We start from the raw sequence: 25,837 nt of genomic DNA, 5'->3' as shown, positions 1-25,837 counted from the left end.
AATACAAATTTTATTCTAAAAACATATGTAGTTTATGGAAATAAAATAGACTTATTTCTCGATACTAGCCCTCGCTATAGTAACCATAAAAAATAAAAATAAAAATTGTATTCAGTTATTTAATTTAATTTACAGTTTTTGATAAAAAAATCAAAATGCACTAATTTATTTTATTTTATCCGTAAAATATTTAATAAAAATATATTCACACAACATTTAATAAATGACACTTTCTTCTCAACAAAAGTTTTAGGGTTAGTTTTCTTTTTTCTGTTATTCCCATAGATGGCAGCATGTCACAATTTATTTATAAAATAGCATGTTTTCATTTCACTTTCGGTCAGTGACCTTTTGTCTACTTCGATTCTCGCAGAATTAAACATTGAATAATAATTTGAAATTTTGATTTTAAAGCAGTTTGAATAATCTCTTAAAGAAACAAAATTTCTGAAATCTTTAATTTTTTCACTAGAAACTTCATAATTTTAATCACACCGATCTAGTGATATACTATACCATTCACAACATAATCGATCGCAAAAGTTTTAACTTAGGTGAAACGTGATATAACATTCATGATACATTTTTTAATTATAAACATTAAATTATCAATCTGTTTAATATAAGCAAAAAGACTTATAGTTCAAATTTTGATTCACTACCATCTTTAATAATCAATTTTTAATTTTATTTTAAAATTAATTTTATCTTGAAATTTTTCAATAAAAAAATTCCTTTGATTCATTATGAAAAATTTATTATTTATGGTATTTTTGTCCCTTTTTTAAAATGAAATTTATGTTATAATGTTATTTCTGCGTAGTATTGGAGGTATGTTGTTAAAGATTATTTCTTGAACAATACCTATTCAAATATTAATTTCATTACCCACTAGATGGCGGCACAAGTCGGAAAATTTTTTGGCATTTGACGCACTAATAAAAAATACACTAGGCGAGAGACAGATGTTTGTTTTTAATTTCGGAAAATTGGATTTTTCCCGATACTCTCTCCCTACCGCCAAAAGGCATTAGGCGTGAGTTATAAGTGAGGAACTGACCGTGTCAAAATATAAAGCTACATGTTTTCTAATTTAATGAGATCTTTATATTTCTTATATGGGTTCTACATTTGCAATTATTAATTCTATGGTAAGTTTGGATATTTCTGAATTAGAGGAATTGTGTTGATCTAACGTGGTTTGTGACTCATCAGTCGGCTCTTGTGTTCTATTTAATAAACTAGTTTCGCTCATTTATTCAAGTGCGAGTAATTTGATATGTCCAGTTTAAACTTATTTTGATTTTTCGTTTAATTTTTGCCATCCAGGAATTTTGTCTGTAGTTTTGAGAGCTACTTTCTAATTTTAATATTTTTAAAAACTATCATGAATAAAAAGAAATTTATAGGATTTATTAAAATATTTTTCTTATTATGAACGTAGTGAATTTTTAAATAAAACGTAAAAAGGTGAAATTTTTCGTGTGTTAAAAATTGTTGTTTTGAGTGTTATAATTAATTAAAAAAAGCTTTTAAGATGCAGTTATAATGCATATTTATATTGTTTAATAAATATTATTTTTATATGAATTAAATTCAAATTTATGAAGGATACGGGGATAATTATTTAATTTTCTATATTTTTTTTTATTTTTTATTTATCTATATTTTGTGTTTAATGAAATATTTTGAATGGAGTGAATTTACCCAATTCAATACAAACATTTGGAATAAATACATATTGCTGCCTATTAAAATTTCATTTGTAAATACATTTGATTTTTTTTCTGCTTATACTTTTGTTTCATTGTTTTTAAAGTTCATTGTAATTCATTAGGTTCAAATTAAAATTTTCTGAAATTATTTCATTTATTGTATTATTGAACACCATGTATTATTTAAATATTGTCTATTTTTCTTATGTTGTATTTTGTTTATATTCAGATCAAATCTATTTCATGTAAAATATGTAGATATTTTAACTTACGGGTTATTTTAAATTATACATTTTTTTGAAAAAATAATTATTTTTTGAAACTGAAATTTTGCATTTCATTTCTGGAAGTTATTTTGATTTGTTACTATGGGTTTTTAAATAAAATTATTTTATATGCTTGAAATATAGCTTTTTATACTGGTGTATACTAGAATATTTTGAACTTCATTAAACTCATTGAATTACAGTATTTTCTTTTATATATATATTTTTTTTCATGATTAAATGAAAATGACTTATCTCTTGAATTACATATCAGGAGGAAATAGTTTAGTTGTTTTATACACGTAAGTTCATTAGATGTAGGCATACTTTACACTAACTTCTTCTAAATTTATACAGTTTTTGTAATTTAATACATTCTGTTACTGTGGCAATGACTTATATATAAAATTACTTTATTGGAAATACTTGTTTACATACAGTAATATAATAAATTGAGTTTTCATGTTATTAAGATTTGTTCAAGAAAATTTTTCTCTATAACTTTATTCTCATTTAAACTTAATACATATTTTAAAGAAGTTTACATACAAGCTTATTTAACCTTTTTTTCTTCTTTGCTTTTACCAATTTTATTTACTCTGCAGGCACAAAGATTATGGCAGAGTTCATTGGATGCAAAGATGAGTCTTCTGAGTCTAAGAATTCTGTTTCTCCTTCTCAGGTAATTTTAATGTAACATCCTTTTTTCTTCTTCTGATATTTAAGCTAACTAATAGTTTTCAATCAACATTGGAATTGATTTCATTACATTAAATAGTATTTGAAACTCAACTGTCTAGTGATAAAAATATTCAACATAACTTTATTAATAAGATTAAATGAATTGTTTTATGTAAATTATATTGACTTGACTCTATTTAATGACTGTTTTGCTATATTTTTTTCTGGTAAATTTGGAAATTGATAATTTAGTATTTCTTTCTGATCATTTTAAGTCTATAATCACATTTAAAATAGTACTAATTTCTATAAAAACATTAATGAACACACTTCAAATAGGTTTGAAATTTTTATTAGTTGCTGATATATTGCTGAAATACTATTCTATTAGATATTATTTCAGATTATGAACCTATGCTTTAAATTTCATCTAATTACAAACAAAACTTCCATTGCTTATCCATCTCCCAGAATATCGATTGAATATATGGATGAAAAAATTTATTGATGTTAAAATTTTACTTTATTTAATTGATTGTAATAACTTAAATAGGCCATTTTTTAAGCATATAATCTAGTAAACAAAAGTTGCCCTTAAAAAAATTATATTGGAAAAAATAATTAATTGATCATGTTACAACTATAAAATGATGATTAAATCTATTATCTGTGAAATATATTAATTGAGGAGCCATAACCTAGTTTTTCTACAATATTTTCTGTATTAATAATTGATATAAATGTTACTTTTAGGTTACAAAGCGGTCTAACATAAGATTAGGTGCCAGTGCACCGTTCATTCATGACTCCATCCGTGGCCGAGGCAGTTCCTTCACTCATTCAGAATATTCCCCATTGCATGTACCACAAAGGCAACAATATGTATATAATTCCCCGTATCATATTCCTTTGATAGAAGAGTCTGCCCCTGTTTCGGGAAGTGGTCTTATATATGATGCTGACAGGCCTGGAACCCCTGCACCAGGTGACCAAAGAGAACTCATTATTGATGATGCTCCTTCTAGATTGTATAGGAATTCTTTAGGTGATGAGGATAGTATTGTGGATAGTTCTGGATATCAAAGGGATGGTTATATTGTAGACAGACATTTGCCTGGTAAGTCCTAAGGTTTATATTTATATTAATTAATGTTTCAGAGCAAGAATTCTGGAGGTTTAAGAATTAATATGTATGAAATTAGAGGTTTTTCTTTAATGCATATTCTATGCTGAGCACAAATGGCATCATTTTGATTTTAGTACGTTATACTGGAAATGATACATTAAAATATGTATTCTTACTAATGTTAGTGTTTAACAGAAACCATACTTAAATTATTGTTTTTGATTTAAAAAAAAAAAAACAGAAAGATAAAGATAAAATATTTATTAGCCCAACTAGGTTGTAACATTTTTTCATGAAAAAAAATAAGAATGGGAAAATTAATTGCAGAAACTGGATAGGCCTAGTAAGAATTTTTTTTATTCATTTTATAAATATTTATCTTAATTTCTAAAACTACATCTCCCCCCCCCACTAAAATGGTTTATATAGCTCTAAATTATTATATAAAATAAAGATATACATCTTTGGCCAAAATATATGAAGCAAATTAATTAACAACCTTAATACATTTCTAAGTATTTGTTTTGGGATATATCTAATGTAGAATTATAAGAGAAAAATCTTCACAGCTTTACTTACAAACAATAAGTTAATAACTGTTTATAAATTCTTAAAGAAAAATTAAATGCTTACTTTTATAATGTTCAAAATAGAACAAGCAGTGTTTGGAAATATTCAGTTATCTGAGTTAATTATCATTTAATCTAGCCTTCTAACTATTTGTTTTAAAAAAATGTCATTAAACTAATACCGTTTTTACAACCTGCATGAATTTTTTTTGGATAAATAAAATAAATATTCTATGCATACAAACTGTGATTTACAACTAGATGTAAATTTTGTATATCTGCATTGCTTGTTTTTGGAGTGAACAGATTTTAAAACATTAAAGCTTTGAGTTATTTTTAAAAAGGCCTAAATCATATTTAATAAAACATTCATCAAATAAATAAATAAATAACTATTTTTTAATCATTATTTTATTTCTGTTAATATCCTATTATTCAAAAGAATTTTTAGAAATCTTTTGAAGAATTATATCAAAAATTTTAATATCATATATATATATTTAAGAATTATATTTCGATCGATATAATCATTCGAAAATTTTTATCTTTACACTATTAAAATTATCTCTGTTTTCATTTGTTAAATTGTTGATCCGATCTCAGTAATCTAAATATTTCATATTAGCATCGTATTTTTCATCTATTCTTTACAACTACCTCAATTTCTGTGTTACAAGCTATAATTCGTATTATCAAACAACAGAAAGCGATAAAAATATTTGCGAATGATTCGTATGAGTAATTAATTATATAAGTTTGTCATAAAACACTCAAACGATTTCACAATTGAATTCACTTTACAATACTTGACATCTTTATTCTCCCGTATGGATTGTGTATTCTTTTTTTCTCCTCCTTAAATATATGTTTAAAAATCTATTGTATGATAATCAGACAAAATGCTGCCTCTCTGTTGCGTAGTTCGAATCGCATTTGTGAAGTTGCCCTACAGCAGATCGTAAATCAAAATTATTAAGTCGAAAAAATAATCAATCGAAAATATTTTACGGATAACCTCTGTTAAGACATGAATGAAAGCTATATAACTCAGGCAGCATAAGTAACATCTTTTGACGGCTGCTCTTTCAATAGTTAACCCTTTAACTGTCAGCCTCTTGCATCATGCATGCATCGAAGTATCGCATTTTTTTTGTAATTGCTTGATAGTAAAAATAAATTATTTTTGATAATAATGTACTAGTAGGTTATATAAATAAATAAGTGGCCTTTATAAGTATCTCCAGTATTTCATTGATTTTAATTTAAAATAAATAAATAAGTGACCTTTATAAGTATCTCCGGTATTTCATGGATTTTAATTTGAAATAAATAAATAAGTAGTCTTTATTAGTATCTCAGGTATTTCATGGATTTTATTTTGAAACCACATGAAAATACCCAAACAGAGGTCGTTAGTGAGAGAGGTTAGTTCTTTGTCTAAAAAGTTAGCAAATAATAAATATGTGTCGTTTCTGATGAAAATAATCTACTTTTATTTCTATTTCCAACGTTTTATTATTAGTGGAATATTTTTATACAAATTTGGCATGGAATTCGGTTAATATTGAACTCTTAATATCGAGAGAATATATTTATAATTTTTCCATAATATACTTATTAGTATTAATCTGGGTTAAATTATTTCAAAAAATACTTTTAACTAATACTTTAATATACTAAAAACTATTCTTCTTATTTATTAAATAAGAAGAATTCGTTTCATGTGAAAGTTACTTGCTATAAATAATGCATACTTTAAACGTAGCAGGATTTTAACTTTCAATATTTTGATGTATCAAGTATTAATCTAATTTTAATGTAAAAAAATTAAATATAACAGATTTTTTCTTCTTTAAAATTTTAATATAAGTAGTATTATAATTTGGGAGTGCCACAAAAACTGTTTAATTTGTTTTTCCCTTAGAAAGGTATATGTAAAAAAGAATTGAAATATCAAAGGTATCTTCATCGTTTGACGATAAAGAATAAGAAATTTTTAATACTTAATATTCAATTGTATAATTTCTATGTTCTGGCCATACATGACTTTTTCAGTAAAAACGTGGATTTCCATTTTTTTTTTTTTTTTAAGAATCGAAATTTATTAACTTGGGATAAAATTTTTGTTAACGTGTAGGGGGGGGGGGAGATTGCACTCAAAGGATGAGGAGTAGGACACAAACAAAAATTGCGCATTGTGGGCAGATTTTACTTACGGCTCTAACGATGAGGTTTCGAATTCTTAGAATATTGTTTTATGTAATCCTGCCTAAAACTGTTTAGATATCAATTGATCGCCGTTTGGGATCAAATTTTAGCTTTGAGAGGATTGCTTAAAGATTGCATTATTTTCTTTTCTATTTTTCCTTTCATCCAATCTGGAAATGCCAGTACTGAAGGAATGCAACTGCTTGCAACATGAATTACAAAAGGGGGAAAAAATGGTAGCTCTCTCTGAAGATAGTCATTTTATTTTCGCGGTCTTTTTAACATTTCTTTGTTTTTAGTAGTTATTTCAATTTCATTTTTATTAGGTTTTTGTTTCTTTAAATCGGGATGGTGACTATCTTTTCTGACAGTTTGAAATTGCTGGACGCTAATAAAAAATATCTAAAAAAAATTCTATGTGATTGATTTGAAAAATAATTAACTTAGGGAAAAAATACGTTGATATATCTATTGGAGAAAGTATTAAAAAAAGTTGATGTCAGTGGGAAAATGTTGTGCATTCTTTACAATGATGTTATTTATTATGGTGAAAGAGGATTTGGCACAGTAGCTGACAATATTAAAGCAAAGCAGTGCAGGGAAAACATTTTTTACAAAGAATGAGAACTATTCTTTATCGTGTAATTTTTTTTCAGAGCTGATCGTCATCTTCAGCAGCAACAACAACAAATCTTATTGTCGTGCCAATTAATGTCCCTCTTTGTGGCAGAATTTCAAATGCTGAATCCCCAATTTTGGTGTTATTGCAGAATACATTTTCCATCTTCAGTTCATTCCGCTCTTGTTAATTTTTGCAATGCCTTAGTTGAATATAAAAAAGCATCCTGTATCCTGCAAAATAAAATTTGTTGTTATAAAAATAGTTTTTGTAAAGTATTTCGAAAAATTTACCAACCATAAAATTTATATTGAATTTTAATGAAGCTAGTAATAATATAAGAGTGCTTTCAGTTTAGCAAGTTATATTTCTCTTTCTGTAAATAGAGTTTTGAAGTTTGGGTAAAACGCTCATTACCACAAGAACTCAAAATCTGATATGAAATGGCCCTAATGATTCTGTAAAAGAATTTCTTTAAAAGTTACGAAAAAAAAAACCCTCACGTAAACTGCATGTGCTTACTAGAGATAACTAATTTCAAAATAAATTATCTCTAACTAGTCCTGTACTGTTCTATTGATCCTGCTGCCAGAGAGAAAAACGTTACACTTGAGAGGCTACAGAAGCTGCAATTTTTTTTATATCGAATGTTTTGACAAGCACAGAGGATTATGCATTATAAATCACCTGTATCATGCTATTTTTAACTGTCATCTCTTCTTGGTAATTCAAGTAAACTTATTCCTACAAACATTTGTTAATCTAAATGATTTACTATGGAAAAATATGCTGGTCTCAGTGAAATGATAAACGCTATAATTAGTGGTTTCCATTGGCCTCTAGTTGAAGGCACGTGCAACGTAATGTCAAACCTAATAGATAAAAAATCTAGAAAAATTTATATTGGAAGCACATTTTTTAATCCAGACTATAAAATACAAAAGGATCTGTAAAGAGCAGATTACTTTTGAATATTTTAGAAAAGAATAGAAGAATATTTTTGCTTGATATTATTATTGTAGTTTATGTAAAAATTTAAAATTTCCGAAAAAATGTTACCATAAGGAACTCATTTGGAAAAAAACTATAATGGGAAGGGAAAAATTGCAGAACCTTTTCCCCTCTATCAAAGAAAGAAGCAAAAGAATTTTTAAAAGGAGGGGAGCAGGAGATTGAAACATAAAAGAAAACTGAGTGTGTTACCTCAAAAAAAAAAAAAAAAAAGTGTATAATAAAGTTTTCAAATTACCATATTTTCTTAATGAGATGCATCTTTTCGTTAATTTTTGTTTCATCTTTTAAAATGTAGTTTTTAACATAAACTTTTTAAGTAATTCATTTTTCATCCATTAATTTTGTTTTAAAAATAATTCTACGATGTTTTCAGTACTTTTTGTGCTGATTTATATTATTATTCAATTAATGAAACTTATTTTACTTCTCGGTGTTTATATTTGGCACGATTTATTACTTGTGTTCAACATTTTTTTATTCGAGTTTGGGTCTTGTTGTTAGTTGTTAAGTTTATACCTATAGACGGTGACATCTCATATGTAGATCGGTGCGACGATTGCTTGACATAATATGCATTTCTACATAGATTATAATTTAATTATAGAATAAGATCTAGATCTACATAATTTCAGTATCCATTGGAAATATAATAATTGCAAATTAAATTGATTACGAAGAATATCAATTAAGGCTATAGTTTAAAATTAAATTTTGTTTAAAGAAGTCAGTGATTATGGTGAGATCCATTTTAGGCTAATTAACGGATTATTTTAACTCGCTTCGTAGTTTTTGCCATAATGTGGAACTGTAGTTTTTTACTGGCTGAAAATCAGCGGAAATCAATATTTATATTAATTTTATGTTTGTTCCGTTTTTTGTATTTTGATAGTGTTAAGAAGTATAGAAATCATTTTTGACCTATGATGGGTGTGGATAATTACATTTCTGATACATTTTTAAAAAAATACAATACAGTAGAAACAACTGTAATGGATATATGATAGTTTATTTTTATTCCTGATAGATGGTCTACGATTTTGTTACAGTAAGATTAAGTAATTATTTCACGAAATGAAGTATGCATCTAATTATTGGGCTGAGCTTTATGGATTAAAATATGAATGTTTTAGGAAAGATTATTAAAAAGACTCCTGTTCATTCAATCCTTCATTACTAATGCATATTTTATCCTGATGTTTAATAAATCTTCGGTGCAAGTTTTTCTGTCAAGTAGCTTGCTTTTCTATCCAGTTAAAATAGTAGCATCGTATTACAATAAAATTTGCTAGACGTAAAATGCTCAAATCGAATCATATGTATATATGACGATCAATGTCATTAATCGGTTATTAATAATAACCAGCCAATGTGATAAATCGATTAATCACTTTCATCTGTTATTATTAATAATAACTTATTAAACGCAATAACTATAATATATCTTCAAATAGAAAATCGAAATTAAATATCCTTCTGAATCTCGCTACAGCTGCTGAAACTTGGCAGCTGTAGTAGAACTTGGCAGCTTATAGGAATGCAGAACCGGCCGTGATTATTTTTATTATTATTTCAAACCCTTTTGATGAATGGAAATAACAAAAATAAATTAATTATCGATGAAAACTGCCATATTTTTGACCTATACTAGAATTTTTTTTTTTTAAAGCTTTGATATATTCCTTACCGTTTTAAATCACTTATTAAAATTATTATTGATAATTAAATGTTGCATCTCAATTTTTGATTCATTCTATCAAACTCTGAATTCCCTATTTTCCCTGAAGAAATTACCTATAGGAACCTTCCTCGAGGCATTTCATGTTTGACTCTATTTTCATTTGTTTTGTTCAATAAAACAAAATGTACTTCAATGATTCATTTAAAATTTTCTCATCAAGTCGGAGAAAGTTGATTTTAAAGATTTAGTTTCATAATTTCAAGAGTTTCTGAAAAATACCATAAATATGTGTAAAAATTTACGAAAAAGCATTAGGATTCAAGAATTTTATCCACTATTCAAAAGATTTTCTTTAATAACTACTTCAAGTAACTTCCTTTCCAAAAATATATTTTTTTCTCGTCTCAAATATTTTACGACTCTCTTATCTAATGGCAAGTGCATTTTCCGAAATAATAACAGTGCAGGATTGCAGAAACCCTAACACATGCGAGCAACGTTGTTTTCCTCTGAGGGCCACCCTCATAGCAGTGAAATGTCTTTTACAGTGCTTGTGGCGTAATGAAATTGGAGCGTGGCATTGCGCCAAGTGCCCAATTATTCCGTGTGGCACTTACGTGTGGGTGATCATGGAGATAGCTGTTTTTCCTGCGCCGAATGGTGTGCCGTGGACCCCTCCCACTTTAATGTAAATGCTTATCTAAATCATCTGTCACTCACTTCGTTGTTACTTTTTTTTTTTACTGCAGTTGATGGTTTATTCAGTTGTAGTGTACGTGCTTTTGTTTTTAAAGGGGTTTTATTTTTATCTGATTAATGAATGGAGCTTTGGTGTCGTTATTTGCTGTTACATAAAGCAGTGATTAAATTAAATTTAACACGTTGGGAAACGCTGAAAAAGTGTAAAAATGACTCGCCATTTCTTTTCTCAAAGAATAAAAAGAAGAAAAGATTAAAGAGGTAGAGCTGTTAAGGGATGATACCCATTAATGGGTAATAGATTGACTAGATATTTTATGTGAAATGAGTCAATACGTTTTGGAGTCCAAAAAATAAAAGAAATATTACTTAATTTTTGACTGCATCTACGTAATGCTCGGCATTAAATCATTTTATGGTGATTAGGTGTGAATGGATCCGGTTGGACGATTTGATGCTGCCCATTAAAGATAATGAGAAATAGAGAAAGGAGAGGTGGAGTGAAAATTTCAAGGGCGAAAGTTTGTTATAATGCCATTGACATAGTTATAGAGATAACAAAACCATTCATTCACCTGCCCTCAAGTCTCGTATTTACAATTAACAACAATTTTACAATTAGCAACAATAATTACAATAAAACAATTTTTGAATATATATTTTAATTATATGAATGACCAGAAACAAATAGTAATTCATGAAACGTTGTTGAAAACCCTCATTCACTGCATTTTTGATGAAAAGAACTTAATTAAAGTATTAAAAATAACCATAATCTATTGAAATAAATTAAAAATGAACCTCTTTCATGATTTCCGAAATGAGCACTGTTCTTTTCACTTTACTATTCTTAAACCATTTTTTTATGTTAATATGCTTTTTAATGAATAGTTTAAAAAAAGCATTTACGAAAATTCGGAACATAATTTTTTTTTATGCGCACATAACTTTTTTTTATGTATGCGTTTGTCAGAAACTGGGCAAATATGTACTACAGTTGACACCTCCATCTTTCGATTTTCATTCCAGATATATCCTCGTATCTGCTCATGACAGTCCAATGCTTGTTTCTGTTTATTTCTTTTTCGATTGTGCATGTCAGAAATATACTGTCACGCAACATCCGTCGGGTGAGTATATGGTGAAAAAACCAACAAGTTGCATTATGGATAACGATATTTTATTCTACAAAATAAACTCGAAACACATGTAACAAAACATAGCGAAGCGTGCACAATGACAGCGTTTCTGGAAACTCGAAAGATTAACAGACAAAAATGAGCAGTAGCATTTAAAGAAAATAGTAAAAAGCTCGATCGATTAACAGCATAAAAATAAAATTTAGTCTATCTTTATAGTGTAGGCTCGACTAGTTCTCTCGTGTTTTGATATTTTCCTAGGCAGAACATCGAATTGTTTAGAAGAAGCTACATATCTCAAGTCCTAATAGAGATATCGTCATAATTCCTGTATTTTACAAAATCATTTTGTCTTCAAGGTCAACGATCATTGACCTGGTATCCATTAAAATATTTGTAAAACCCTCTTCCTATCTATGAGAAAAACTACACTAAGAACATATATTACATATTTGTTACAGTATTAATAATACTATTTTACAAATCGTATTCTAATCAAACTATCCAACATTTCTGTTAACTTTGTTTGGGAAATGATTGTTATCTGTTTTATTCGCAGCTGGAATTGTTTGTTAACCGATTATTCTACTGCATCTTCATGATGACATCTTGCTTGAGATACGCTTTGTATCGAAAAGTTTATAAATGGAACTTTTTAAATTCTTCTTCTGCAATTTAAATTTTATCAAGAATGTCGCGTAATAATTCGTACATGTTTGATGTGAAATAAGTGATTGAATATTTATGATAATTGAAATTCGTATCAGTTTTCATAATCTAATTAAGGACGATCATATCAATACATAAATCCTCACAAAGAATCACAAATGATCAATTTTTAACTTAAGAATTAAAATTGAAAAGAAAGTTCAAAATTTTGGATTGTTTACTGACTTTTGATATATTTTAAATATAAAACGAATATTTTTTTTTTCTTTTCAAGGAAGTAAACAATCCTATATAAATGAAGCTTTGGCTACTTTATTTAAAGAAAATTGTAGTATTTTTTTTAATAAAGTGCTAAGATTTTCTGTACTTCAAACTGGAACACTAATAAGGAAACTGGTTAGGAGTCCTGAATAAAATCCATAAAAATAAATTTAATATAATAAAAAATTAAAAAAGTAAAAAAAAAAAAAAATGAAATCTGTGATCACAAAATGCAAGTTATCATGTGAGAACTTTTTTTAAGTCATTATTTGTCTTAATTAATTTAAGTCATTAACCAGTTTAAACTGGTTTGAAACAATCACGAGACTTCTCTCTCTCTCTCTCTCTTTATATATATATATATATATATATATATATATATATATTCAATTTCCAAATGTTAAACACTTTACCAATAAACTTTTAAACATATTAATTTATATAGAATTTTTATGAAGACAGTATTTTTTGTAAACACAAACTGCTATTTTCTAATTTTTGAGATCATAAAACAGTTTCATAATGGATTAATCTTAGAAAGGAGTCAAATCCTTCAGTGTTTCCTACTTAAGAATGAATGGAGTGATATTTCCCCACTTGGGGAAAGAGAAAATACTTTTATCAAAACTGTTATTAAGTGCGAGTGAAGTTTTTTTAACATATTATAAAAATTAAATTATTTAATTTTCTCCGAGAAAAAAATTACATTCCATGAAAATAACAGCTATGATATCATAGATCTACGTCAACCTTTTAAAAACGCATCTGCTGTCAAAGAAGCATACGTAATAATAAAGCAATACTGGTAAAAGCAAGTCAACCTTTTAAAAACGCATCTGCTTTCAAAAAAGCATACATAATAATAATAATAATGCAATACTGGTAAAAGCAGGTAAAAAAATATATGCAATTAAAAGATGATGATGAAAATTGCCATTCACTACCTACGCGATTTCGAGCTTCAATATTCATTGCCTACGCAATTTCGAGCTTAAAAAACTCCCTAACCAAAACAACATCATGTCCCACATAATAAAAAAAAGTTTTAAAAAATGAAGTAGTTGTTACGTACGCTTTTAAGAAATAAAATAGGAAAAATAAAGAAACATAAATGAAATGTTTTTCCTTCGCATTTATTATTATTTTTTCATTAATACTATTCATTTACAGTCATCATTTCTGGTAGTTTATATTCAGTGGCGTAACCCAGGGTGTGATATGATTCTTTTCACCTCTAATCTTAATCTGTGTTAATAGTTCCCCGGTGCATAGTATTATTATTATTTGTTGCTTCATCATATTTGGTTTAAAAATCGATTTAAAAACGCACTAATGTTTTACCTTAATGTTTCCTGAGGTATTTATGTTCAGTTTTGCATTAATATTCAACCCTTATGCCACTATTTATATCATATAAATATTGAAATTAAAAAGAGAGAATTTTTCTGAAAGTAATTTTAAAAAATTAAATGTGGTTAACATGTTTGCTATCACTATTCACGCTTGTGATTCTATCTAATTAGATGACCGCTGTTTTTATTATTTCTTAACTGTACTAGAATTAAAAAATAATTGTGAATCAAAGTCGATTTTATCGTTTATTGATGTTACTATGAGTTACAGTCAATGTGTTATTGTTTTTCTAATACAGACTATTTACATAAAAATGGAACTAATGGGGAGAACCTCTCCAAAGTTGTGTTGTATACTCTAATGAACGTTTTATCTCCTTTTCCTTGCGCATAAAATTCTGATCCTTAGGCAATGCCCTGAATTGTACAAGTGCTCAGATTTTTATTTTCAGAGTACCACACAGGAGAGTTGTGTGTTTCATGGTATAATAAAGAAAATTGATACGTGTATATTAATTGAATGCCATTGGCGAACAGTAATTACGAAATGCCTTTGTAGTGTGTGAACTTGGGTTATTTTTTATGTTATTAATAGTTAGTATGTGGTTAATACACAAGTACCATGAAATCAAACTACTATTTTGGACATTTTTTTATATCGAGTGAAATAAAAATTTGTCATAGAACTATAACTGTAGTCGCATGATCTCATAGCACATTTAATTTATTATTCATTATGACTTTGGGATCCATTATATGTATGGCTGTGCAATGCAAAGATTAATATGGGGGAAAAATTCTTTTCAGGCAGTTATAGAAATATGAGAAATTTTGGAATTGATTCAGCATAAGACTGGAAAAATTAGAGTCAAGGGCATTGTACAAAATATATTTGAAACCCTTTTGCATAATATTACATAGAACAGTGTTTACATATTGGAATTTTGGAGAGTGTTATGTTTTGAAATATGTCAAATATTGTACATATGCTAGTTTAATAAGTAATTCTGTATATATTACTTTTTCTTATTATTAAAGCATTTTAAATTATCTCTTATTTATATTATTATCTAATTCTTTACTTTTATTGTATTATCTTTTTTATATTTATTTGTATTTTAATTTTTTTTTTTTTTACTTATCTTATACTTTTAATGTTTTTATTTTATATCTTATATTATTATTTTTTTCGTTTTACTATTTTATATCCATATTTTATTATTTAAGCCGTACTATTACTTTTAAATTTCATGAATTTTATCTTTTAAAATTTTTTATTATAATTGTAGATTTTGTAGTTTCTAAATTCTTAGTTATCATATGTAAATATTGTATTATATTTTATAAATATTGTTAGAAATTATAAAATATTGCGAGTAAGCACATCCCTTTTGTATCTGTCTCCAAACTGTTTGTAAACTATCGCTTTGGATTGGTCGGATTTCTCTGTCTTGGATACCAAATTTAATCCATCTAGCATGAAGTGGTCTTTAGTTATCGTATTGAATAATGGTAGTCAATTCCAAAATATGTTTGCCAGGTGGTTGGTTTATGAGGTTTAATGGCACAAGAGCCAATCTTGGCTCAACTGCGCCATACATGTGGTTAAAAATAAATCATATCCAGCAACAAGAGTAGTATTTAAAAATTAAAACACAAGTTCAATGAAACTATAAATATAAGAAAATTCCTCAAATATGAAAATAAGATACAACTGATAAAAAATTACAAAGTTAATAAAAAGAGCGCAATTGAAAAAAGGATTAAGTTTATCCAAGATAAATATTTATCATATACACGTAAAAAAGCGAATATCTTTTAAAAAATTAAAAAGTTTTGGGTGGTGTTTTTCACCCACCAAGTCCTGCATAGTTAGAGACGATGACTGGAAAAATAACTCACGATGTGATTTAAAATCTTTACATTCAATAAGAATGTGTTTTACAGTAAAATCAGTACAACATGTAGGACACATGAGTTTTCTCTCTCCACAAATGAGATGTTTATGAGTAAAACGTGTATGTCCTATACGGAGGCGGGATGTTTGTCAGAGTCAAGGTGATCTGAAACGTGGTAATTTGTCAAAATTTCGAGTTTGAATTTTTTTTAGGGAGTAGAGGGGCGTTGACAGTACTTTGCTTTGATTTATTTCATATTCATGAAAGTAAAAAAATCGGGGCAAACTATGACATTTCATTCATATTAGGAACTATTTTTCTATGCCCGACAAAACTTCAATGATTCATTAAATTTTGAAGCACAAGCATATGGTGATCTTGTTTACTAACTTTAACAGTGTATCCTTAAAGCAATAAACAAAGTTTTCCCAAAGTTTTGAACTTCGCATGATAAATTGTTTCTTAATGACCTTGAAACTAACAGCTTTGCTAGCGATATTTTCCACATGTACCCTTTTTTGTATATCTCACTGACCTGAAAGTAGACCTGCAAAAATCCGATGCTTGTGGTCTATGAAGTAAAAACACCCGATTCCTTCGAGTGTCAGGTGTATAAATAGCATTGCGCAATCGTGCGCAGCTGTTGATGTGTCCGTTTGACGTACTTTCGCCTTTTTTCCTCTTATAATCCCTCTGGTATTCCACAGTTCACTTGGAAGTTCCTTAAAATAGAATGAGCAAGATAGAGTCGTTGATGGAATACGTTCCATCTTTCTCAGCCTGTCAGTGGGTCAAAGGTAACGCCGGATCTAGTTGAGCTCCGAATGGATCTTGGAAGCGTTACGTTGATAAATCGGGGTGCTCTGTTCTTGTTTCTCTAGTGTTAGTGCGGCTGACAGCGGCTTAGATGTGTCGGAATGTCTGGAAATGATTAACGCTGTAATGCCTCTGTCGTTCAGAATGTGTGTTTTAACTGCAGATTTTAGTTCCTTTTTTTATATTTTTTTTTTAACTTTCTTTCAGCTAAGTATATCGTGACGTTTTAAACTCCAGTTGCTGACAGAATTACCTTATAAGTGTGATAATAATCTCTACTACTAATAAAGGAGGATGTATGTGTAGGCGCTCTACAGGATAGACCGTCTGATCTAGAGTTGTCAGAATCCGCATACCTTTGCAAAGTGAAAATGTGCACTTCGGAATTTTTTGATACTTTCATTAATCAAAATTAAAGCGAAATTTTATCATTTTCCTGCCTTAATCCTGAAAATATTATTCTATAAATCTAATTTTCACCCTCATTTAAAAATTAAAACAAACGTCTTTTAAATAATACCAATTTAATTGTTTTCAAAATTTTCTGAATTTTGGAAATTTTTTAAAAAGTGTTTTTATTTAGTTTTCTACAAAGATTTCAAACAGTTGATATCTTGTAGTTTACATAAGGAATAAGAAGGTGAAGTTACAGAAGCATGAGTGTTAGATGAATCGGACCATTACATTTTTAATAGCACTATGTTACCATGTACCTAGAAGTAGCATAAGACTTTTAAAATAACTTGGTTTTAATGCTCCTCACAACTGATGATTTAAAAAATTTTGTTGAAAAGATAATAATTACGAGATATTTTATTGAAATGAAACACGGCGAATTTTCCCTACCTGGTCACCAAAGATGGCTAGTATAAATAGTTTCCTGTAAAAAATTTTTTAATTTATTTTCATTTCTCCAGTGTGACATTGCATAGTTTTACGTTTGTCACTTAGATTCTGCTTTTCTTTTAACAATTTCTAATTTTTAAGCAATAACTTGTGATTAATATATTTAATTTGAAATGTTAGTATTTCTGGACTAAAAAAATCTTGCAAGTTGCATTCATGTTAATAGTGGTGAAATGGTAGATATTTATGAACTTTAAATCTTTTAATTTTCGGATTATGGTTTTATGTTGTTATACTTTACCAGATATCTTACATATTTCACTTTAAATTTAACATTTCTAAATGTATCGAGATCACATAAAATTGAGCCAATGTTTGGATTTTGCTAATTAATAAATTTAATTTTTGTGAACAAATTCATTACAGACGTATAAAAAATAAAATTGTGTTATTAACCCTTTCTAAGGCCGTGGGAAGTATGCTTCCCACCAAATTTATCAATCTTTGTATAAAATTATGTAGGTTGGCATAAGTTCTGACAAATTTTTTTTAGAAAGATAGAAACTTAGATGCTTCAATTTTTTATCTCACGCAAAATGATGTGTTTTGGTTTGTCACTAACTTATTAATTAACCAAATTAATTAATTAATCAAATTAAATTTATCTAATAAGCTAAATGAATCCATTTTATTATTCTAATTTCAAGCCTAAAAATATTTTAATATAATATGACTAGAAAAAAATGGCCCTTTAAAGGGTTAAACAAGATATCTCTTATTTTTTACATAAATACATGCACAACATAGTATCTCAAGATTGTTTAACACATATTATACAAATTTAATGACACTCGTTAAATTATCATAATTCAAATCAATTCAATCAATACATAATTCAAAACAAGTTTTTTCTTTTATTTTTTACAATTTTAAGTTTTACATAAATGAAACATTTTTACTGAATCAATATTTTTAACAAGTGGCTCAGTGAAGTTTAGTTATAGACATTATTCAATTAATAATCCTCCTTTAACAGTCCGTCATATTGTGAACGTAACCAGGTTTCGTATGCGCTAGATCATTTATCAAGTTTGCAGTAAATAGATCTTTCTTCTTTGAGAATACTTGACTGTTGATGTTTGCTAGACTTATTAAAGTTCATAATTCTCTTGTACTCTCAACTTTGCGCGTACGAGACAAATTAATTAGGGATATATGAAAGGGATCCTCATAATAGCTGAAAATGAAAAACAATCAAGAATTTTATTTCACAAAATGCGAGTGAAACGTGTTTCTTTGAAATATCATGCAAGTCTGTAAGTATATCTCTTCACGAAATAAGAAAAAAAGGAGTAGATTTAGCCTAGCTATTGATTTATAATTAGCTGGCACTAGCCCCACCCACCATCAATCATATTATTGCACGATAGTCCATTTATCATCCAAGAATTAGCGGAAGCTGTTGCTTTACCAAGAACCACCATTGTTTTTATTTATTTTTTATTTTTTTCTTTATGGTTATATAGAAACAATGGCGAATTCTACGAAAGCTTCTTATTTCGACACTTTGATTTAAAACGTGATTGAATTCAAGCCGGGATAATAGAATATCACGATGAGTAAATGGCAGCTTTCTTCATTATATTGGAAGCTTTTCTAATAATAAAGACGAATGTGTGTGTGTGTGTGTGTGTGTGTGTGTGTGTGTGTGTGTGTGTGTGTGTGTGTGTGTGGCGCTTTATAGGGGTTTGACCTACAACTGTCAAACTTGGCAGATTATACTGGAAAGTAAAAATGAGCAACTAGGTGCAATTTTTTTGAAATTTTATTAAATGAAAGTTATGCGAAATTTTAACGTGCTCCCTTGATAGCTTATGAAAATAATACTGCCCAAAATGGATTTTTATATTGTTTTTCAAAAGTTAATGATATGGTTTGTCAATGATATGAATTTTTTTTTTTTGCTGTAATATTTTTCTACTTTTAATTAAGTTTAAAAATATAAGGTAAACTTTTTATAAAGTATAAGGTATGTTTTTAAAAAAAGGGGTTTTTTTTGTTGTTCTTGCAATTATAACTTCACAGCAATGATTTTAAAGTGTCTTTTTGAACATTGCTGCGTTTTCCTGTGTTATGATTGGGTATATAAAGATATACATAGAAAATAGGCACAACGAACATATAGTTTGAGCCTTCTATAAAATAATATGGATTATATGCTTATCAAAATGTGAAGTTTTAAAATATTTTTCGAGGAAGCTACTGAGTTAGTTACTTACAATATTTAATTGACGTTTTTAGCAACGATTAATCCTGGCCAAAAAGTTGATCCCCAAAGGCGGCTAATAATAATAATAATAATAATAATATAAACATAATTTTTTTAAAGTTTATTCAAGTCTTTCGATATTTGGGCTCAATTCAATCTTTAATGTCATAAATGAAACAATTTTTGCTCGGAGGAATGGTACGTGTGTGTGTGTGGGGGGGGGAGATTAACAAAATAAATGGTTGACCAAATAATAAAGATCAGAAAAAAAGGTGCGAAATACTTCTAAATGGAAATGATATTTCCAATACGAAGGTGCATGTTCGCAAAATTCCCTTTCGTGAGTACTCATCTTGACAGAATTCTTTTAATAGTTGGTTAGGCGAAATATAATTTCCAGTTTCTTTGTTAATAATGAGCTGTTTTTTTTAATTGGAAAAAAGGAATCTATCGAGGTGATATCCATCATGTTTTGTTGAAATTAACTACAGATATTGAATTGAGAATAGCCATTAGAAGAGAATGTACCTAAACTCGAATCTCGCTAAGCTTATCATTCAGGAAGTCTATTTATCGATATCCTCAGCAGTTCCTGGGCAATTCCAACACTTCTGATAACTGATAAAAATTCAATTAATTTTAATAATGAAATTATGATGCATGCTTTGAATTTTTATTTACTATTGTTACGGAAAATTATCCTCTGGGCATACAGTGAGAGGTTCAACAAAGTCGTTAATGGATAACGACGCTTTATTCCGAAAGGAAATACGGAATGCAAGTAGAAAAACTCGGGCGAAGCGTTCACAAAGATACAAAATGAACAACACACATTCAAACAACAAATTGTTTTTAAATTGCAGAAGCAGTTCGAGGGTGCAGCTGGAGAGCTGGCTCCGTGATCATTATTCCAAAGAGAAAATAGACACTCGTTTGATTCCCTACCCCGACTTACAATTTCTGTTGCAATTTGTGGAAATTTCGAGAAGGATCCTCGGATCTCGTCTGTTCATAGAGATATGGCCATAGTTCTTATATTTTCCGGAACCTGCATTTTTGACGCTAAATGATCATTAAAATTGGGGGGGGGGCATCTATTAAAAAATGTCTACAGATTTCTTTTCTTTACTATGTGACTAACTACGAAGGGAAACCAAACTACAGATTTGTAATATTATTAATTGTTTAAATTGTATAAATATTTGGTAACCTATATTGAATGGGAAATAATTTTTATTAAGTTAAGATTTAACCTTTTGTGAGCCTTGGGGAGATAGATTACTTCCCACCTGCATGATCTTACAAAATAAACTGTGGGAAAAATAAATTTAAATTTCTTAATATATATTTAAAAAAATAATAAATATTAAATTAAATATATTTCCTTAAATGCTATTGTTTAATTGTTAATAAAACTTTAAAAATTCAAAAGAAAAATAAGAAAATTAGGTTGTTAATGAACCGCCAATCAGATTTATTTTTAAATGTCTTAAGACAAAGAATTATAAATATATCTTCTAAACCGAAAGGTCTTGCTTCTTATAACTGAAACACAGAAATAAAGCTATTTAATAATATGTAATGACCATCTGTAATAAGATTTTTAATCCAGCAATCTTTAACGTAATATTCTTTTCTTGGAAAAGAAAACTCAGATCCCCGTTTGACTGTCGATCTTCTAAACAACAAAGCGCTTACTTCGGGAAAATCTCTCCAAAGCAGAAGTCGAGTTGCGCCTCTGCAAAGAAAGTGGCTTGCGTGGGTATGTAAATAAACAACGAGCGTTTCGTCCCTGGGATCGGATTTGTAAATCAAAGTGAGTCGTGTGTGACGAAAAAACACGAATTCCAGTGACTCATCCGGCTTTGTTCGCGGCCGTGTGTGGCAGACGACTTTTTCCTCTTAAGGCCTATTGTCGGTCAGGTGGAGGCAGGCTGATTTGAATTTTTGCAACTCCCATTTTCAAGGTCGTTGAATTGTTCTAAATGGGATTTATTTTTCTTCCTGTTTTCCGACGTGCCTTCTAGCTGCCGGGGTTTCTTGTTGCAGTAGAATAATTTACCAATTTACTTTCGTTATGTTCCACTATTTACTGTCAATCATGTCAAATTAGCACTAGAGTATATCGTATTATGCTGCCATATTTTATGACGTTGTGGAAGGAAATCATGCTACCTGTTCCTGCAAAAGATGCGCTTGATGTTGTTGTGATGTGAGGTATTTTGGGTGTAATGGGGATCGTTATATTGTTTCGAGATTTTTGTGAAAATTGTGTTTAAATAGGATTATTATGGTGCCTTGTTCCTTGTGAACCACTCTCGGAAGATTGTTTTTTGTTTTGCAAATGGCTCTTGTAAAATTTTGTGAAAGTTTAGGACTATAAAGGTCATGGTGGTAAAAAAAATAAACAATTTTTAATTTAGATTTATTCAGTTAAATTTGATTTAAAATGTTTTTGTGTATAATGATTTTTTTTCTGTATATATATTCATTAAATTGTAGATTCGATTTTCAAGATGTTTTCCTCTTAAAAATTATTCGAAGGCATAGGAATTGCAAAATATTTGTTAAGCAAGCAATTTCTATTCCTCTGTTATTTAATAAATGCCATGAGGGTTTTAGGAGATAGAAACTTAACATATTCGTCACAATTATATGTATTTAGTTATTAGCAGTATTCATTAGCCTCATGATTCGTACGCATGATCTTGAAAAATAATAATATATTTATTGAAATGTGATGAGAATGGAATTTTTGGCAACAAAGGCTGTTATCCCCATAATAATCTAAATGTTGTATTACTAACAGAACGTCTATTTTTCTAAGAAAGAGACATTGATGATCAATTCAATGCTTCGAAAGATAAGTCTTTTATTTTTTCTCTCATCCCTTACTTTTGTTCGATTACTTCGAGAACACTTTCCTGGTCTCCTAGTGATAAACCTAGGACATTGCTCCGGACTGGACAGGAATTATTTAATAATGTCTAAAAGTAAAGCATTTTTATGAAGTAGTTTTGACAGCAAGGATCTTTATTTTTGTAATATGCCTGGCCCTTGTTGTATTCTGTGTTTTTAATAAATCTTGATTTATTTGGCAGCCAAAAGGACAGCTATACAAACACAAAATGAAAGTTAAATATATTTTTATGGCATGCGCTTGAACTTTTTATATGATACTTGAAAGAAATATTGGTAAGTTTGTAGTTTTTTATGAATTTGTTTAAAACCCAAAAGTATGTTAACGTCGATAAAAATAGAAGATACAATTTTTAAAGTGAGTAATTAATTTTCGAGTGTGCCGAAACATTAATTACTCACTGAAAAATATTTATTAATATAGTGTGGGGATGTCTAACTTTTTAATTGCTTCGAGGTATTAATGGATTGATTCTTGATCATAATCTTGATATTTTTGCGAAAACGGTGGTTAAAGTTCTTTGTGGTTATTTTATCAGTGCTTTTTAGTTTATCATGTACATAATAAGTAAAAAAATAATAACTTTTAGATTTTGGATAAATCGTCAGATTTTAGATTTCCTAAGTTAAAATTTTTTTGAAATTATATAAGTGAAAAAAATATAAGTGCTTGTTTATAAGCCTAATATTTTCAAAGTGTAACAAAATAAACGGATATAATCTGGTTTCTAGTATGATATTAGCATTATTTACTATTTTATAAGTTCAATAGTCAGCAGTTCTCAAATAGTGTGCTTATTTTTAGTTTTAAAAATTGTCCACTCTGCTACAATATATTTTGCACTGTTATTGGTCTTATTGATTTTTTTTTAAAGGAGAGGATATTTATAATGAATATAAAATTCATTTAAATTTTGTAAAGCATTTCACAAAAATTTACCAAAATGAAGATATCTCCCAACTCCAAATGAGTGTTGTAATCCTCGAATACACATATAAATAAGTGTATTCAAGGATTGTACATGTAGATATTTTCCTGGTTTCTGCTAGCAAAACTTTCGTGAATTATGATGTTAATTAAAGTAAATATTTAAAAACCTTAGTTGTTATTATTTAGAGAGCGCACTCATGTGTATCTCGTTTTTCCTGCTGCTTATAAACAAGGACTTCAGAAGTATACTACATCGATGATTGCGCCATCTGTAGGTGGGCGTTTGAATATTCTTATTCCTACCTATACTACCTACTAATAGCTACCTATAATTTAGGAAAATTATTTTTTTTAAAAAATTTAATTATTTTGTTGTGAAATTAAAAAAATGTGCCAAATGTTTACATTGTGAATTAAACAATATCCCAATGGCACAAATCACATTATAACAATTCCGCAATAAAAATAAAAGTCCCTTTTCACCAAAAAAAATTTTACAATGCAAAAACTACTTTTATAATTTTTTTTAATAATTAAACTATTCATACAGAACAGAATGCCATCTCAGGCACCCGTATATGTAAACATTCTGGTCACTGAACGGTTTGGTGGGCATGTTACGGGAATTTTATTAAATACTAGAATATTTGCAGAAGAAAATATATATATATATATATATATACAGAATTTATAAACATATAAGAAATGATAATAATATGAAACCGTTTTACTACGATTTTCTACTTTGAAATATTACAGAAAAATTATCTGGAGTAATAATATGCAGAAAGATATCATGTATATAAAAAAACACATGAGTTCGGTGATCATTGCACTTGTTATAATAACATAGTAAAAGAGGATGCGGTGAATGAACATCTAATATAAAATAATTTACACCTGTCTTGGTATTTTCCCAAGTTGACAGTTTAAATGTAATTCTAGTACCGCTATGGTCATATATTTGCCTTTTTTACAAATGTTTATCAAAAAAAAATATTAAAAGAGATTCCCAGACATTCATTGTTACCATTTGAAATAGTCATGCGAGGTTTATAAATGGAAATAAAAACATGTAGCTGTATGGGTACACGATGCACTGAAGGGTTAAAGCAGGCTCTAATATATTAAAAATACCAATCTCTAATGCATTAATAAGTGAATTTATATTACATGATATATTTAAAAATTGTAGATATTTTCTGAAAAAAATATCAGCTAAATGCTATTGTGAATGGGATCTTTATATTGTATGGATCAAAAAATTGACGATCTGTAATTGAAATCACAGTTGAAATTCTGTAGAATGTGTTTCATGAATGTTAACATGTATTATGTATTCAAGTTTAAAGTGATGCAAAATATTCATTTTCACTTAACGCCGTCCCGTTGTAATTCGTATTGTTACAAAATTTTCTTTCTACAAATACCCTCAATTAATCGTAATAACGCAGTGCATTTAATCGCTAGTTCAACAGCTTGTTTGCTGTCTAATCCTCCAGTTCTGTTACTTGTCGGCGACTCCGACTACTCTCACACACAACTCCACTCACACGACTTCAGAGTGCCTGTCTTTTATAGTTCTGGGAGGCGGGGCTAGAACCTTCAGACCAATCAGGGCGTACCTTGGTGTATCTCTGTTCTTAGGGGATGGATCGTGAAAGTTCTCGAAATTTCCAGTATTATCCATTTAGTCTCCAAACTCGCCAAATTCGTCGCCAAGTCTTACAACGGTTTTAACGGTTTGTCCCACGATGACACTATTCGTGCCGGGTAGCAAAATTACAGATTTGTAACAGTATTATTTACCCTGTATTCCAGGATAGTCGCAAACTCAATTCATATTTCATGCACAATCAAGGCATATATCCTTAAAAAAATGCTGGCTACTAGGAAGGCAATTTGGTATTTGAATTCATACAAATTACAAAGTGTAAATTATATAAGGTAATCAGCATCATACATTCGCTCACAGTCGGAATATATAACTCATGATTAACAGATTATCAGGCGTATAGGTTTGAGGCTTGAGTTGCCATTTATTTACTACTTTAAGAACTAAATAAATACATAAAAATACAACAATGAGTGAGAATATTCATGTAATGCATGTAAAAATGTGAGAATATATCACAAGTTATAGTTATAGCTTTGATATTATC

General features: G+C 28.6%; 1 protein-coding gene across 1 annotated transcript in view; it reads left to right on the top strand.

Annotated features, from left to right (window-relative positions):
* Positions 1-1,004: 1,004 nt before the first annotated feature.
* The window catches only part of LOC129989126 (adenomatous polyposis coli protein-like), a 134,903-nt gene continuing 110,070 nt past the window's right edge, over positions 1,005-25,837 (top strand). Inside the window, exons 1-3 of the mRNA XM_056097497.1 lie at positions 1,005-1,151; positions 2,587-2,663; positions 3,416-3,779. Of these exons, the coding sequence (XP_055953472.1) occupies positions 2,598-2,663; positions 3,416-3,779 (430 nt within the window). The 5' untranslated portion in view covers positions 1,005-1,151; positions 2,587-2,597. The remainder of the gene's footprint in view (positions 1,152-2,586; positions 2,664-3,415; positions 3,780-25,837) is intronic.

This window comes from Argiope bruennichi, chromosome 1 (genome assembly GCF_947563725.1).
Source record: "Argiope bruennichi chromosome 1, qqArgBrue1.1, whole genome shotgun sequence".
NCBI lineage: Eukaryota > Metazoa > Arthropoda > Arachnida > Araneae > Araneidae > Argiope > Argiope bruennichi.
This window is presented reverse-complemented; position numbering and strand designations above follow the sequence as displayed.